General features: G+C 36.7%; 1 protein-coding gene across 2 annotated transcripts in view; it reads right to left on the reverse strand.

The window, feature by feature from the left end:
* Positions 1 to 18,234, reverse strand: part of NKAIN3 (sodium/potassium transporting ATPase interacting 3) — a 606,663-nt gene that overhangs the window by 274,245 nt on the left and 314,184 nt on the right. For both annotated transcript variants that reach the window (XM_072734660.1, XM_072734659.1), the window contains exons 2-3: positions 17,576 to 17,713; positions 7,701 to 7,781 (exon numbers count right to left, since the gene is read on the reverse strand). In XM_072734660.1, coding sequence (XP_072590761.1) covers positions 7,701 to 7,781; positions 17,576 to 17,713 — 219 coding nt within the window. The remainder of the gene's footprint in view (positions 1 to 7,700; positions 7,782 to 17,575; positions 17,714 to 18,234) is intronic.

Raw genomic sequence — 18,234 nt, forward strand, 5'->3', positions numbered from 1 at the left:
TGGGCACTTTTTCTCTGTTTTCTTCTGTCAGTCCTCAAGACATAGAGGGCGGAGATTGCTTATGCCTCCTGACTCTGGGCGGGTGCATGCTGCAGGCAGCATCCCAGTCGGCTCTGCAGGTGGGCAGACATGACTTGGAAGCACCTTCATACTAAAGGGCATGTCATTCCAAGGATTTTTGAATTCTCATTCTATTAATACTCCCTGCATCAAGAGAAAGCAAAACATACCTCCCCTTCCTACCTCTGATCTATGACAATAACCTCCTGATCAATCTTTTTTTCACATCTTCTCCTCTATATCTGGTTTGATTTCCTTATCATCTTGTTCATCCTGCATTCTCAAAGCTTATCCTTTCTGAGCCAGGGATCTAGAACTCTTGTGCCATGGCAGCTGATAGAACAAAACTGGGCTTCCAGTGGCTGCTAGGACAAGACAAATTGATGCATAGATACTTCTAGGGCCATTTGTGTTCAAGATCCCAATCACGGGGATCCCTGGGTGGCGCAGCGGTTTGGCGCCTGCCTTTGGCCCAGGGCGCGATCCTGGAGACCCGGGATTGAATCCCATGTCAGGCTCCCGGTGCATGGAGCCTGCTTCTCTCCCTCTGCGTATGTCTCTGCCTCTCTCTCTCTCTGTGACTATAATAAATAAATAAAAATTAAAAAAAAAAAGATCCCAATCAGTCTGAGGCTTCAGGCACATAATTCCCTATACCATCACAGCACAAGAGAAACTTTCTCTGTGCAAAGAGAACTTTTTAGATATTATCATTGTTATCTGTGATTTACCCCCTACAGGTTACATAGGAAAATTTGAAACAAGGCATGTAAATGACTTGTGATTGCCTTCATCTGAGAGTAGCGTTGAGTAATTGTTATCATAGGCTCCTCTCTTTGTACAGGGCCCTTCAGCTTAATGTTGCTTAGTTATGATTTGGCTATGTAGTGCTATTTTATTTTATGAACTACACCATGGTTTATGCTGGTTTTAAAAAGTAAGTAAATGCAGCTAATCAGGCTCTCTTTTTAATCTTGTGAAAGCTGCAAATGTCACCTGAAATTCTTCATCACCAGGATTATACTCTTAATTGACATTTCATAACAAAGAGATTGTGTCTTCACAACAAACTAATTAACATCACAGCAAGAAAATCTAAAATCTTAATGGCATTTACTCATGTTCTATTCATTCTACACATTGTTCTAAAATGTCTTATGTTCAACTGACTGCATAAAAAATTCTGCAGTAGCTACTTTAAATTGTCTTTAAAAACATAGCAAAGCATTTGACTATTAGCTAAAGAGTGTGGTTTCTCTGCAGCACCAGAATTTTCCTGAAGATAATGCTTACATGGAAATTCAGCAGGCGTGGTCAACTCAGAATGGTTTAACTTATGAAACCAATAGCTTAACATTACAGATATCGGGATAATTATAGGTCTGTTAAAAATATCATTTTAGGGGTGCCTGGGTGGCTGAGGTCATGGTCCTGGGGTCCTGGGATAGAGCTCTGTGTTGGGCTTCTTGCTCATGGGGAATCTGCTTCTCCCTCTCTCTCTGCCCCTCCCCCTACTCATTCTCTCTCTCTCTCTCTCTCTCTCTCTCTCTCAAATGAATAAACAAAGTGATTTAAAAATGAATATCATTTAATCAAATTTAGGGAGAATTAGGCATATTTGAAGAGTGTCACATAGGCAGAGGTCACTAGTAGAAGCTGGAAAGACTAAGGCCACAATGAGGTCAGAATGTCTGCAATCTCCAGCATCAGCTATAGGATGGCTACGTAAGAAGTTGACTACTTCCTGTCTCTTCCATCAGAGGAGCAGAGTCACAAGAAGGGAGGAGAGAGGGATATGTGAAGACCTTAAGCATGATTAGCTCTGGTGAGAGCACAACAGATTCGAATCAGACACGAGACTAAATTTTAATGACCAAATCTGTTACAGAATCTATATACAACGTAACAAGGAATGCAAATAAGGTCTGAAACAAAATAGTTGAGAGGCCACTCACTCTAAAGAAATAGAACTATTTTAAAATTATAATCCAATGAGTTGAGACAATAATCTAGGTATACAGGTACCATGTCTAGCTTTCTTCAAAAATTGATCTTAGGCATATTTTCATTGTAAGAAGAATAAACTATAAAATACCCCCCACAACCACTCAAAACCAAAACTTCTGTGTAGTTTTCTAATTATATTTGCCTAGGCCTTTTCAATATAGTCACTCAAATCATATACAATAGAGCTATTGTTGATAAAATAATATATCCATCTGCTTTTTTGAAAACAACAACAAACTATTTGAACCCATACAGAAGGGCATCAGATAATCACACAAATTTCTGATTAAAAATTCCTAACATAACCCACCCCGCAGCATTTATTTAGCAGTATCTTATAGTTTCTATATGTTATTGGACTACAACATAGGGGCAGATTATATTTTTAGAGGAAATGTCTTCAAAATGTTACCCTTTGATGAAATTTATGAGAAACAAAGTACTAAGTTTAAACTTGGTTATAATTTTCTTTACGTAGAAAAGAAGCTACAGGGGAAAATAGTCATTTTCCTATACAAAGAAGGACACTGAAAATGCTATTTTGAAGTTGTGTTCACTTAGATCCATGCCAAAGGAAAAAGTATAGTTTCAGTCTTTTGGAATAAGAAATGCATAACTATATTTATGCTGCTTTGCTATTTTTTTAAAGAGCATAATTATATTATTTTGGAAGAAAAGAGTTTAGACATAAAAAATGAACGAAACAGAAGGAACCAAATATAAAAATAAACATTTGCAAGTCTTTGGGTCTTATATCAATTTAATGCCTGGAAGCAGATTGTGATGGCTCTTCCTTTATTAATCCTTAATAACCAGGTAGATATCCGCCACCACTTCCATCTTCCCCTATGCCAGGCAATATTAGAGACAAAAAATTCTTTCTGGATAGCAGGATAAGTATGCAACAATATATGAATTCAGATACCAAAATGTTTTGTTATTCTAGTGAGCTGAAAGAGTTTATGCAATTCCCAAAGTGTCTCATTGATACAGATATGACATTTACTTCACGAAATAGCAAATAGGATACCATTCTTGTAGTTCCGAATGTAGGCATAGTTCTGCTGGGTTTCTAGGATGCTACTGTATTATCTGCTGCTACATTATTCTCAAATAAAAATATTTCGTGCCCTAGCTTCACCCCTCTGTAAACATCATATTTCAAGATTCCTTTTGAAAAATGGCCACATAGGAAGAGATAATGAAAGGGAAAAGATAAATGTAAGTTTAATGTACATGGTAGATTCAGTAAATTTTATTTATTTAAATAAAAAAAAGAAATATACTATACATCATTGATTTACTTTGAAACTGTCATCTGAAAAAGAATTCTTTGAAATAAAAATGATTAGGCTGTTTATAAAAAGTAAAGGATGGACTGTAAACAGCCAAAGGAAACTGAGGTTTTGTTTCCTAAGCAATTGCTCCTGTACCTGACTCTGAACTGACTCTAAAAGTTTTCTACTTGAAAGTGCCTGTCCAAAGCCACAGTTAGTGGAAGAATCCAACCTTGAAGGAAAATGAATCTTGAGTAAGAAAGAGAATTTTTCCAGTAAGTACAAAGGAACAATTCAGGCTAGGTAATAAGGATAAGCCTTGAAAAGAAGAATTATCTCATTGATCTTGCCTGGCTGCTCAGGTGAAATATTCAACTGAAGAATCTCACAAGAGAAGAGGACCCTTATATATGAGGGTGACAATTTAAGTAAAAAAAAAAAAAAAAAAAAACGAACAAAAAGAATAAAAAGAATGCTATTATTGCCATTGGGGGAAATGACTTAAATTTCCTTAAGAATCAAAATACCTATAAATCAGGTCACAATGGAAAAAAATCCAGATATTAACACATGATATAGAGGAAAAGAATGACGGTAGGTTTCTTTTTGTGTGAAGGCCATGTAAAGCACCTGTACAGAGTAGAAATCACTAAAGGGTAGTCTCTCTCTCTCCTCAACCTCTTGTTTATTAGTTTTTGAAAGGCCCCTGACAAAAGCACATGATTAATAAGATAAATCTTCATAGAGTTTGTTTATATTTATTTTTATGCCTAAACTATGCTCATGTGCTGTCATGTACATTTTGAATTCTATTAAAATAGGACACACTCAAAATTCCCTACGATCACAATGTGTAAATTCCAAGAGGATTTGCTTAGAAGAAATATTAGCTGAATATAAATATAAAGCATGTGTACGCTTTAGAGTAAGCAGGAACATGGTGTAAGACCCTAGTTTAAATTCCTTTGGAATTAAAAAGAAAGTACAACTTGAGTCCTCAACAAGACTTATTTTTCAGTCTCTTTAAATGTAGCAAATGAGTTGAGTTTTCATATTTACATTCTGAATGTATTCCTAGGGAGGAAAAAATGATTTCAAGTCTTGCAACCTCCAAAGAAGCAGCAATAACTTATTAATTGTGCCCTGGGTGATCTTAAACTGTGGCAGAAAAACAGCCTTAGAGACTTCCAAAGATGCATAAAGTTCTCCTAGGAGGAACAGTAGGGACACCAGGAGAATCTAACTGCAGAAGTATTTCAAAAAAGCCATTTACATGTTGAAGGAGAGGATTTAATTAATAGTGTTACAGCTGTGAAGTTAATATGCAGATCGGAGGTCCTATCACAAGGGACTGTTACATATTTTTTAAACAAGTCACTCAGTCCTACATTTTTTTTCCCTTTACAGCTCTTTGCATAGTAATAAATACATGTCCCGAAGGTTTCAGGATGAGAATCATGATGTCTGCTAATTTCTTCAATAATAATAAAGATGATGATGTTGATGGCAATTATGAGAAGCACACTTTACTGAAACCTCACTCTATGCCAAGATCCTTTCTCAGTCCTTTATATGCATTATCTTAGTTAATACTTTCAACGATGCAGTAAAATCAGCGCTAGGAAACCGAGGCTCCAGATCACATAAATGCAGACCCACAATCATCCCTGACCCTATCATATGTGTATGCATTCCCTAAAAACAAAACAGTCATTTCCTTCAAGTTCTTGATCTTTTTCAAGATCAAGAAGATCTAAGGAGAATCGGGACCCTTAAGACCAGGGACAAACATATGGTACAGAGCTGACTGGCAAATGAAGTTAAAAAGGAAAGGAGTGTTTGGATGCGGAGATCAAGAATCCCCATAACAGGCCAAATGTATGATGATCATTCATGCCCACTATAATGTGCACTAATAGTTAATAAGAATGGTTATATGGTTTCTGTCATTGCAATAACACCGAATAGAGAGATTTGTTATTTTAGAATGGTTATTTTGGGCAAAAATCCAGGCGAAAGGAGACTTCTATTAATCTATCCAAATGGGGCATGCCAAAAAATGCCTTCATGAACTAGCAGGAAGTAGAGAGCTTTCAAAAGTACATACCAGCATATATGGACAATGAATTTCTTATAAAAGCTGGAGTCCAGCCTCAAGGAGTAGCAAAGTGATTGGCTGTGTCAAGCATCCTTAACTCTGCTCCATTTCTCAGAATAGATTTCCTACAGATTGCAACTGAAGCTAACCTGTGGCTAACCAGGGAAATGTTACTAGCCTTCGAGGCAGTTAATAGAAGGAGAACACCAGAAAATCTTTAGTATGCTCACTTTGGAGTCGTCTATCCTTTTCACGACCTAAAATACTTGGTTGCTTGCCTAATGGTATTTGAATGCATAATAAAATGAGTGACCGGGACTAGAACATCCATTGTTTTTAAACTTGCACCCAAAGAAACGAGAAGGAAAAAACCCTTGATGAACATTTTGATATTAGAAAAGCAGTTACAGAAAGCAGGGAGGGAAAACAGACTGATATAAATGACTACTACTAATATTATTATCTTATCATTTCATAGGGTTGTTTTGAAGCTCACCTGAGTTACCATACATGATGTGCTTAAGACAATGCTTAATACTCAGCAAGTACTGATTACTACCATTTATTGGCAAACTGGTCCCATTTTGATATTTCCAGGAACTTAGTATGGTTAAATGATTTGCCTAAGGGCCCATAGGTAATAGGTGCTAAAGACAAGATTTGAGTAAAAGACTTAGGATTTGAAATTCAGTTTTCTTTTAGCACACTACAATACCAATTCCATAGGATGAATTTCTTCTGGTCTAATTATTTTTTCCAAAAAATTAGTTTATATGGAAGAAAATAGAAGAGAATTACTGCCCAGTACAGTAATGATTTAAAATGACCATTCAAATTACAAGATAGAAAATGCCATGGTTTGGAAAATGCTATGCTTAACTTATTATTCACAATTATTATATTCATAGAATTTGCATTTCAAAATTACCTTATAATCTGCGTGTTACAGAAGATAACTAGGCACTGATTTAAGTACCTTTTTCTGTCTTAAAAATTAGAGGTAAAATGTGATTAATGGCACAAATATTAAAGGTAGATGCTCATGCATTAGTATAAAGTCAGTATTAGAAATGTCATTTTTGGCTCCTGAACACATTTGCCAATGTGAGAAAATGATGACAAGTTCTAATTATAAAGTTATTATAGTGTAGAATAACGAGTAACCACCTCTGGAGGTTCAGAGAAAATCCTTCAGCGATTTTTGCTGCTTAGCTGAATCAAAAATTCTTACCATATGGACTTCAACGGAGCCCAACAATCCTAACAGTCTGTGTTGGTCAAGGCAAATTTTCTAAGATCTAAAACCACAAATGCTACTAGAAGACCATTATGTTACCTAGGAGTTTTTAGACTATCATGCTATAGAATAAGTTAGCACAAATAGAGTTGATAATGAGAAATCTATAAACAACAGCAACAACAATAACAGCAAAACTACAGCTTTTTCATTCTTTTTGTAATTATACTGTTACCTTCCTTCTCTGTGATTTCTGCAAGTAAAGGCTGTGCTGGTTTATGAGAAAAATGTATGAGAAACAAAGCTAGAAACTTTACTCAAGATGCTCTTACATTCGGATCGCAGTCAAAAGCCAGTTCTGCAGGAGTCACAGTGAAAACTGTGTGCTCTGCTGACACTCGTCATAGACAGAAGTGAGGATGGCAACACGTTGCACCAAGACAACTCTTCTCTGATCAGAATTTCAAGATGTACTTAGTTGGTAGTGAATGTATCCTCCACTTCCACATATGAGGTTTTCATGGTTTTTCAGTATTTTCACACTGAAAATATGTCACAAACATATTTTCCCCCAGGATCATTATTCAAGCAAAGATAGCAACTTGCTCTTCATATTTATTCCGTTAACATTTTCATTAATCCCCCTTTCCCCTTTAGATACAAGAATGTTCAAAACCATTTTTCACTTAGCCTTTGGAGCTGTTGTCACTGTGACATTAGGCCTTTTTAAACTGGACATTAGAATACACTGGAAGCTGAGTTCCACCAGAGCTTAACAAACCAAAGCGCAAGGAAATAGTTGTGGAGTTGATTAATTTAACATGCTCCCAAGATCATTCTTCCCTGATCAGTATCCAAACTTATTTTTGATTAGTATTACATTTGTAATGTTAGATTACTCTCTATATATGAGAGAGAGTTTATGTGTGTGTGTGTGTATGTACATACACACACACATATAGTCATGATAATTATTTGTGTACTCTTTTTAAAGTGTAGTTTGAAAGCATAATAAACTTACCTTAGAGAGCCCACCTACTTCCAAATAAAAGCAGATAATGAACACATTCCAGGTGACCCAGAGGGCAGTCCATACTGTGTACTAGAAGGGGGGCAAGGGGGAGAAAGAGAAGAAATAATGTAGAGATGAAAGGCATGTATACTAAATAAATCAATAATAATGTCAATAAGTCTCAGTCTTCCGGGAAGAAGCAGGGTGCGCTCAGAAAAGAGTGCTCCTTATGAGGTCCCCTAAGATCTAGAAATTAAAAATCCAATAGTTTCTACAGCTTTCAGTAGTGCCAATAAAGCTAGATTTATTTTTAAAGTGCTTTGCTGGCTTGCAGATAAAGTTAAATCCAAGTGCTGACTTGATTTCTGTTTTCTGAGTATTAGCTTTTCCAGGGAATACAATTATGCAAATTTTCTGTGGGTTATCTACCTTTTAGTTATAATATTAACCTGTCAAGTTTTTAGGAATGTTAGTCAAAACTCAGCACTTCCAGATTCCTGAATGAAGATCACGTTTGAAAAGGGATGTTTGGAGTAAAATTAACAAACTTTCCCACTGAACTATTTTAGTATGAGTAGAGTGTGTGTATGCCTCCAATACAATCATATAAAATATATTTTTAAAAAACACAAAAACTAATAAATAGGATTAAGAATAAGCAAATAAACAACAGACTTCCATAATGGGAAAATACCTTCCAATCACATCCAACAGACTCAAACACACTAGCCTTACTGATTAATTGGTTTTATTAGTGTGTTAGATATTAGGAAATGCCTAATATTCAGGTTGACCATTACTCACATAATAGTCTTAGATCAAGACTCACCAGTGCAATGCACCCAGTCATTGATGAAACTAAGATATAGAACTGACATATGGAATAGCTTGGATGACTGAGGATAGAATTTACTGTGGGAACACAATACAATGATTTTCTCATTCCCTTTACCACAAAAATCTATAAATTCTAAGTATCTCAAGTAGACACACTAATTAAATCATTGCTTTTTACCAGTGATTTTAATCACATGCTATTGTCAAATTAAAATAATTCTTTTTTAAATTAAAATAATTCTTGAAATAATTTCATTAGTTTATTCTATGCTGTGTTATATAATAAAATTACAAATTTTAAACACTGTGTAAAATAGCCATGTTCCAATTGGAAACCTTATCTGAAGCTTTGAACTACTCATAAAATTTAATTTACATTTGTCTTTCTGTTAATTGTGATTTTCAAAAGGCTTTCAAAATAATCAAAATGATCTCATCCAGTGGTGTAGTTCTATAACTGGTTACATTTGATGTCACATCAACATCTTTTTTTTCTTTCTGGAGGGGTTTTGCTTTTCTTTTGTTATTAAGAATAGTGCAATTATAATTATGAGTTAAGGCCCCAAATCACTGGAAATTTAGAGAAGTTGGCATATACATTAAAACATTAACACAGATTAAAATATATAGTGAAGCTTTAGTATTTGTAGATATTACTGATGCTGCCAATATCCTGTTAGTAAAATCTTCTGGTATGAATGGATTTAGACAGTTTTAAAAATGTGCCAAGTGCCTTGGAATACACTTTTATAAACCACAAAATAGTCCCATGGATACTGAAAATTGCTAACCTTCATCCTTAATGTATACTTTTTGCAAACTGACTGAGTCACAATAACCACAACAAATTTTAAAGCTGTTGCTAATTTAAGATGGCATCTGGCATCTGACATTTTTCATTCTAAATTTATCTAATTATGAGTCTATTAGAATGAGAAAGCAGTGCAGACCACTAAGTCATGAGAAAGAAGCCAATGATAAAAGTTCAAAAAAGGACATAAAAGAAAGTAAGACTAACATAAGGAAATAAACAAAAGTAACTGCAAAACCATATGATTCTTAATTATTAGGGCGTCAAACTTCAATGCTTAAGTATTCTTTTAGAAAAGATAATCCACTCGCAGTTACAACAAATGCAAAATAAAACAAATCTATTTAAAAAAATCACAGCACAGATTCAGTGATTGAAGTGTACTCATGCCATTTGTGAACTTTCAAAGATAAAATGGTTATTAGTTGAGTAGGTTTCAAGTGTCAGCTGTTAAATTCCTCACAATAACATGAGTTATTATATTACTCTGCTGTTTTCTATGTTCCTGGTACTGTGTTAAGCACTTTGTATGTTCCTGATACTATACTAAGTACTTGATATAAATTAAGTTATTCAGTCATCACACTAAACTAAAGAAGAGAGTAATCATTTGATCACCTACTTAGTGTCGTAGCTGGGAGAGGAAATCTAACTATCTGACTCTAGAGCTGAGATGCTTATGTATTGAATGACAGGCTTCGTTTTAGAAAATCTTAGGAAAAGGACTATGAAATAATTTGCAAGTTAATAGTTCACCAAATTTTGCAACTTATCAAATGACCAATTCACCAAATTTCCAGTTTTCCAAAAATCAGTTTCATTTACATAATTCTGCAACAGGCAAAGTATCTGAATAACAATTTCTTTTGTACTTTGCAACTAACTTGTTGTGTTGTGTGTAATATGAATGTTATGGGTTTTTTAAAAAAGATTTTATTTATTCATTTGACAGAGAAAGGGAGCACAAGGAAGGGGAGCAGCAGAGGGAGCATCAGAGGGAGAGAGAGAAGCAGGTTCTCTGCTGAGCAGGGAGCCAGGCATCTGTCTGGATCCTGAGATCACAACCTGAGTTGAAGGCAGATGCTTAACCAACTGAGCCACTCAGGCACCCTGAATGTTATGGTTCTTTAAAAGCAATATCATAAGCTTCCTTATTCTAATATATTGGTTTGTTGAGAACAGATATTATTAGTATGACTGAATTTCAGACTATTATGAGATGAAAACTATATACCTCAACCTGCACTGGAGACATAAGTCCATACACAGAGATATAGGGAAATAATTCTCTAGCAATACAAACATATCCATAGGCATTTAGCTAGGCAGGAAGTATTAGGACAACATATGTATCTTTTTTTAAAAATGATTTATTTATTTGAGAGAGAGAGAGAGGGCATAAGCAAGTGGGGGGGGGTGCGCAGAGGGAGAGAATCAAGCAGACTCCCCACTGAGGGTAGAGCCAGACATGGGACACAATTCCACGACCCATGAAATCATGATCTGAGCTGATATCAAGAGTTGGACATTCAATCTACTGAGCCACCCAGGTGCCCCAATATATGTATTCTTTTTGACATGGGTGATTTTATGTATAATTCAACTGAAACAAGAATTTCAAAAGAGATGACTCCATTTTTTATGAAATACCTTTTGATAATCATGAAGCAAACCTATATGTTCATATATCCAGATACACATACTTAAAGTATAGAAAATAGCTTATATATATATTTTTCTCTGTATAATTATCTATTTATTTGTTGTTCTTTGCTTATGTTAAGTACACATATTTTAAATCCTAATTTATGTAGATAAAGCCTATAAGATGAAAAAAATGCCCATGTGTTCTAAGTAGCTTCCTGAATATTTCATGGTTTTACAAAGATATTTCAGTGTTTTTTAATTGAAATGAATTTTGAAAGTCTTACAGTCTATTTCTTCCTCATTGAGCAATTAGTCTATAACATGAATTATTTTTACTTCCTGAGCTTGTTTTCCAATTACCAGAAAGGCCATTTATTCATTTATTCACATGTGCATCAATCAGATACAGTTTTATGCACAGTATGTTAGACTTATAATTTTTAAAAAGTAGGTTTCTTGCTCACTCATTGTTCTAATAGTTTCTGGAGTTTAGTATTAATTTCCAGAAGAACTTTAAGAGAGTAATGTCCTGTCCTTTCATTTTAATGGCTAAAAAAGCAGAGTGAAAGCAAAAAAAGATATATTGAACAGTTCGATCATTTACTAAGCACTTACACTGTGTTAGGTTATGTTAAGCAAGTCACATATATTACATAATATAATTCTTAAAGACAACCTGAGTCAGATTTTTACATATGAAGTTAACTATGGTACAAATAAAGCAAATTAATGTTCCCAACTGTTCACACCCAGTAATTGGTGGAGGGGATTTAATATAGGACCAATTAAATGGAAAATGGACACTCTTAACTGTCATGCTGAGTAGCGGCCCAGGAAGGAGATTTATGATGACATAGAAGGGAAATTTTCCTGTAACGATTCCAGTTACACAAGTTCTTATGTTTGTACATGAGCATTTGCATGAAAGTCCCAATAACTAAACTGTGGACCTAGCAAAACAACTTGGCTTTCTTTTTAATTTTAATTTTAATTAATTAATTTATTTTTAAAGATTTTTATTTATTAATTCATGAGAGACACAGAAGAAAATGAGGAGAGAGAGAGAGAGAGAGAGAGAGGCAGAGACACAGGCAGAGGGAGAAGCAGGCTCCATGCAGGGAGCCCGACATGGGACTCGATCCCAGGGCCTCCAGGATCACACCCTGGGCTGAAGGTGACGCCAAACCGCCGAGCCACGTGGGCTGCCCTCTTTTTAATTTTTAAAAGCAGTTTTGAGTTAATTTCCAAAGTCGTTATTTATTTAAAAAATTTAAATTAGCTAATGCTTTTGCATTTAAATTGATTTAAAATTGCTTAATTAAATTACTGCCCATGAAATAATAAAGATTTAAACAATTCCAGGGCAGAATCTCATTTTGGAGTTTCTTGTAAGATTTAAAATTTTTTATATAGGAGTAAACAGACAGGAAGAAACAGTTGATTCTAGAACAATATGCTTTCTGCTCCATTTCATCTATAGTCAAAGAAACACGAAAGGTGCATTCAAACCCTACAACTGGCCTTGGTATCCACTAATACATATATATCACACCTTGCACTAAGCTAAAATAAATTTCAATCAATATAAAAAGTACCATATGACAAAGTTGTTTGGTGTTCTAAAAGTAAATATAACAATATCAAACTGCACCTTATCAGCAGTAATAGTATCCAGAGTGGAATTACTATGCTTCCGTTTTGGGACTTGACTGCATTTTTCTAATAGTCTTTATCATGAGACCTCCTCAAATACAGTAGCTGGTGTCCACAACTTTCTATTTCTTAGAAAAAAAATTAGATGCATAGTAAGTCAGGTAATGGTAGATGCAGGCAGAACAGCCCATAATAAGTTTATCATGTAAATCCTCAACTAAGCTCAGATTGAGATCAGCAAGGCAGTAAGGCCAGTTTCTCTTATTGAACTATTGCAGGTGTGCTCTTGTAAGAAATCACTCTCCAGTCCATCCTATAAAATAATTTTATCCAATAACCTTTAATTCATTTATTCTTTGTTCACTTAAGTATTGAGCATCTTTAAAGCCCCATACATGCCAGGAGAGACCTCGAAAACAGCAATGGGTAGGAGCAATGAGCCTGCCAGGAGGACATTGGTCAGTGGAGTGAGATAGGCCTGCAAGTGAGGATTGTGGGTGTGCAGAGTGCTAGGGTGGAAAGTGTCACCAGGATCCACAGGAGCAGAGGGGAGGAGGCATTTATCCTGGAGCAAAATGCTCAAGCAAGGCTCCTAAAGGGTAACCCTTCAGTGGAAGCATTATTATTATTATTTTTAAAGATGTTATTGATTTATTTGACACAGAGATTGTGTGTGAGCACACAAGCAGGGGGAGCAGCAGAGGAAGATGGAGAAACAGGCTCTCCCCTGAGCAGAGAACCTGACATGGGGCTCCATCCAGGACCCTGGGATCACAACCTGAGCTGAAGGCAGATGCCTAATCATTATTAAGAGTTTTCCAAGAAGGTAAGGAGAACAGGGCATTCCAGGTAGGAGGTACAGTGTGTGCAAACAGAGGAGACAAGACACAGCATGTGGTCTTTGGAAAACACAATAGTTCAGCATGGCTGGTACGAGATAGGGGTGTGCGGTGGGCAGCAGGGACTAGAAGGGGTAAGCAAAGGAGCTTTCATTTTCCACTCTAAGAAGTTAGAAGTTCGCCTAGAGACATTGCTGTTCTGCGTGGTCCTTTACCATAACCATTTCCATAAGGGTGATTAATTCTTTAAATTCTGCTGTGATAAACCCTATTTGTCTGCAGAAATGGCAGTAACTTACCATCTGTGTTTCAGTGCTCCAAAATGTCTGTTAGTTTGAAATGGATTGAATTTAAGTGGCATTACTGGTTGTTGTTTCAGCCAACAAAGACAGCTAATAGTAAGAATACTGGTGGGGGAGTCGAGAGAAAACCTCCTGCAATCAGAAAGCTCTTTCCCTGCTCAGTGAAAAGTCAGTATGAATTTCTGATCCAGCACTCCTCTCACGGCCACTGAAAAGTTGGTGCCTTCTGAGGCACATCTTCATTAACATGAATGCCATATTTATTTTCTAGCTTTTCATACCAGAATTAATCCCGGCCACCAGTGGTAGTTTCAAACTGAAGCATTCATGGAAACAACTTAGGGATGAACTGCCCGTGGTGTGAAGACGGTAACGTGGCCTAGCCATTCTCCCAATAACAACATGATCTTCCCATTGAAGGCACTCTTTGTGAACAGAATTCCCATGCTTGTGGATTAATGACTCTTCAACCATTTCTCCCAAATGTACAATTTATGCCCATGTTGGAATAAGACACAATCTGGAATCCCACACAGGTAACAATATTCTGTGATCAGCTGAGATGGAAGGGCAGCATTATTTTCAATATCAAAATTTATACCGACAATGCCACCATATCATCTGGAATTTGGTGGTGAAGAAAAGCATAATAATCATGATAAATTAACTTTGTAAACCTAACAATAACAGAGGTGAGGCAGATACACACCCATTTCTGCCACTTACTATCTGGGTTTCTGGGGTAGGTTACTTCATATTTCCTTGTCTGTAAAATTAGGGATGCTAACACATACCCACAGGTATTTGTGAAAATTAAACCCAACAACATCTTTGGCTTTCCCACCAATTCATTGCTTTCTTTCTCTCCCTATCCTGGGATATGGTCTTAAATAAGGTAACAAACAAGATAGAAATTTGATTGGCATACAGCATTAATAGAGAAAATCAACATGAGCAAAAACATGGATTGATTTTCTAATAGATTTTTCTTGAAGATTCTTAAAGATCTAAATCTGCTTCCTTCTATGCGCAAGAGGGAGAAGGGAGAGAGGGAAGCAAAGAAAAGATACCAGAGAAAGAAGTGATGCCAGTTCTATCATGAATGGACTCTGAAAAGATAAGGAACTCCATGGTAAAAATGATGATAAGTATTTACTGAGCATCTACTACATTCCGTGTTCTCAAAGAACTCTGCCTAGTGGGAAAACATAAGTGTGAACAGATGATAAAATATGCTCAAGACACAGAACTGGAGTGATTAACTATTACAGCATGTGGAAGGATGGAAGTGTGCTACAGAGACAGAAACCATTGCTGGAGTTGGAGCTCAGAGACATAGGCAGGACTACAGGGCAAGAGGCTGGACAAGCAGGTAGGAGCAGGGTGCGTGCGTGATGCTGAAGTGCACAAACTCTCCACACTTTGACGGCTTGTGCTCAGCCCCATCAGCCTTCTGATGCCCTTTTTACAGTCCTTTCATCACCTCCAGACACACTCCCTTCACCCGGTGCCTCCCTACTTTGCATAATGAATTCCTGGAGAGCAGGGTGCTGTAGTTTACCTTCTTTTCTATTTATCAAGCTGTAGCCCAGGGTAGTAGGGCTCAATAAATGCTTAATGAGGGAATGGGAACTACTGCTACTGACATCCTACTATGTGCCTGCATTACCTTCTGCACACACCCCCCTTGGGGTCTCCTCTTCCCTGGTGAACTCCCACAAATTGCAGATCTCCGCTCCCCACTCACTTCTGCAGGGTCAGCTCCATCTCCTCATTATACATTGCATGGCACAGTGTGCTCCTTTGTAAAATGTGTCACAGTTGAAATTTAACATTTACCCAAATGATCATTTGACTATTTGTAAGGTAACTACCCAAGATGGCAGAGAAGACATGTGTCTGTATTTGATCATCAATGTAGCCCACACTTAACACAATGCCAAACATATGGCAGAAACCCAATAAATGGGGTTTGAATGAATAAGTTAATGAAGAAAAGGAGGAAGTTAAGAAAGAAGGGAGGTGGGGCACCTGTCTGGCTCAGTGAGAAGAATGTGCGATTTGATCTCAGGGTCCTGAGTTTGAGCCCCATGTGGGGTATAGAGATTATTTAAATAAATAAAAGTTTTAAAAAACAACAAAGGGAAGGAGGTGGGGGAGTGGGGAAGGGGAGAATGAAGGAAGGGAGGGAGAGAGGACAGACTGTGAGATCCATGCTTGGACAGGTGGTCAGCCAAGGATATTCTTAGATTTCATCCTGCTAAGAGCTGGCAAAGAGTTTTAAAGCCAGCGATTTAGGCAAAGTGCAAAGGACACACTGGAAGGCAGGAAGACAGAAGCCTCAACCAAGGCAGTAGCTGTGTGACCAGTGTGTAGAGCCAGTATGTAGAGGGTACAAGCAATAGGACTAGGTAATGTCACTAATGTGTACCAACAGCTTTATTCCAAAGAGGCCACTGGTTTCAAGCCATCTGGTGTTTGGGGCTTCCAAGGAACACCAACATGATAAAGTCTACAGTGAGCAAAAGTGCCATGTTTATAGCAACAAACTAGAAGACAGAATTGATATAGTAGTTTGATATTATGCAGATGGAAGTGTTTTATGCTACAAGTCCAACTCCATGAGACACCCTTCTAGCAGATTATACAGTGCCTCAGCAGAGACTGGCTTTCAGAAAAGAGGAGCAAAGCAGAAATTGTTTAGCGCCTGCAGCTGGCTGAGTGATACAAACGCCCCTAATGCCCCGGGGCAGCTATTTTGAGTGCAGAGTCAGCTGTGGGCCCATTTACATTCACCTCTGCTATACTGTGAAAGATACGAAAGCCAATTTTGAGATTCAAAATAGAGAATTAATACATTCATACAAAAATGTGTAGCTTTATTCTTTCCACAGTAGTGCTTGGATTCAATCAAAATTGAAAGATGGTGTATGTTTAAGTCTATAGTTTTTTTTTTTTTTCTAGTAAAGCAATGTCACTGCACTGCAAGAAAATATTCACTAATCCTACTGAACACTGTATATTTATTTAGGCTTATGAGTAGGTATGTTATTCCTAGTTACAATCACTTATATATGCTTATTTCTCACAACCTTATACATGTAGCCTAAAACATTGCCTTTTTAAAATAGAAAACTAATTAGTGTGAATAATTCCCATTCAATTGTGGAACACAGCACACACTTCATTAAACTGCCCTGTAATGGGGGACGTGCTGACCATCTTTGGTATAGTGGGCGTATAGAATTAATATTTCAAATTTATCTTAACAGAATGGAGACATGTTCAATGGTATAAGTTATGAAATACATTAGGGATAAGTACTAAATAACCTTCAGTACATGCATTTGTAATGCCCTAAATCAATTAAAATTAAATTATATTATTGTCATCAGTTAGTAAATATTTATAGCTGTGTAGGTTTGCTTTTTAGTGACCTCTGTCATGGAAATGACAGTTAATGCACATTTACGTCTCATTCTGACATCCGGACCACAGCCAGACCTCCTACTCTATCCAGCTCTGTTTCAAATTTCCTTGTGGAACTTGAATTCAGTTACATGGTGTGTCGGACTATGTGTCTCACACTTATAGTCATGTTGCTTTGCTCTCATTAAGAACATTCACTGAGTCATTTTTCCTACAGATTATCATCTCTGAACAAAATTCAGTACCTAAAGGCTGGAACAGCAATGCTAAATAATGTCCAAGGGAACAATTTAAGATATTTCGTTAATCTTCTTTTAGTAATTTTGTAGCATTTATTGTAAGACACAGGCTAAAAAGAAGACTTACCACAACAATATATCGAGGTCTGTACTGAATGGTTCCAAACAAACCCAATATGACGACTATTATGTGTAGAAAATTTCCAAGAATTGGTGCCCACTGGAAGCCAAGGAAGTCAAAGATTTGCCTCTCCAACGCTGAGAGCTAAAATAAAGCAAAGAGAGTCCATTAGCGTCTAATCCAAGCATCCTCACACCATTTTAGTATTTATTTCATGCCTAGAAGTCTGCATATTTAATTTCAATCACACTTATGGACATCATCATCACTAGAGTTATTACACTCATTTCCTGTACTGTTTTGTGCAACTTCTCTCAGAAAATACAATAAGATAATTTTGAGATTATAAAGTATAAATGGATTTTAAACCTCTGGAGAACCTGACATATACTCCTTAAATCATTTTCTCAGTAGAAAACCCAGGCAGATATTTTAGAGTATCATATTCTATGGTATAAGTGCATCATTTTTAAAGGTTTAATTTATTTATTTGAGAGAGACCGAGCACAAGTGGGGAGGGGGGCAGAGGGAGAAGCAGACCCTCTGCTTAGTGGAGAACCCAACTTGGGGCTCCATCCCAGGACTCTGAGTCAAAGGCAGCCACTTAACTGACTGAGCCACCCAGGCACCCCGAGTTCATCATTTTTTTTAGTAAAATGGTTGGC

Source organism: Vulpes vulpes, chromosome 13 (genome assembly GCF_048418805.1).
Source record: "Vulpes vulpes isolate BD-2025 chromosome 13, VulVul3, whole genome shotgun sequence".
NCBI lineage: Eukaryota > Metazoa > Chordata > Mammalia > Carnivora > Canidae > Vulpes > Vulpes vulpes.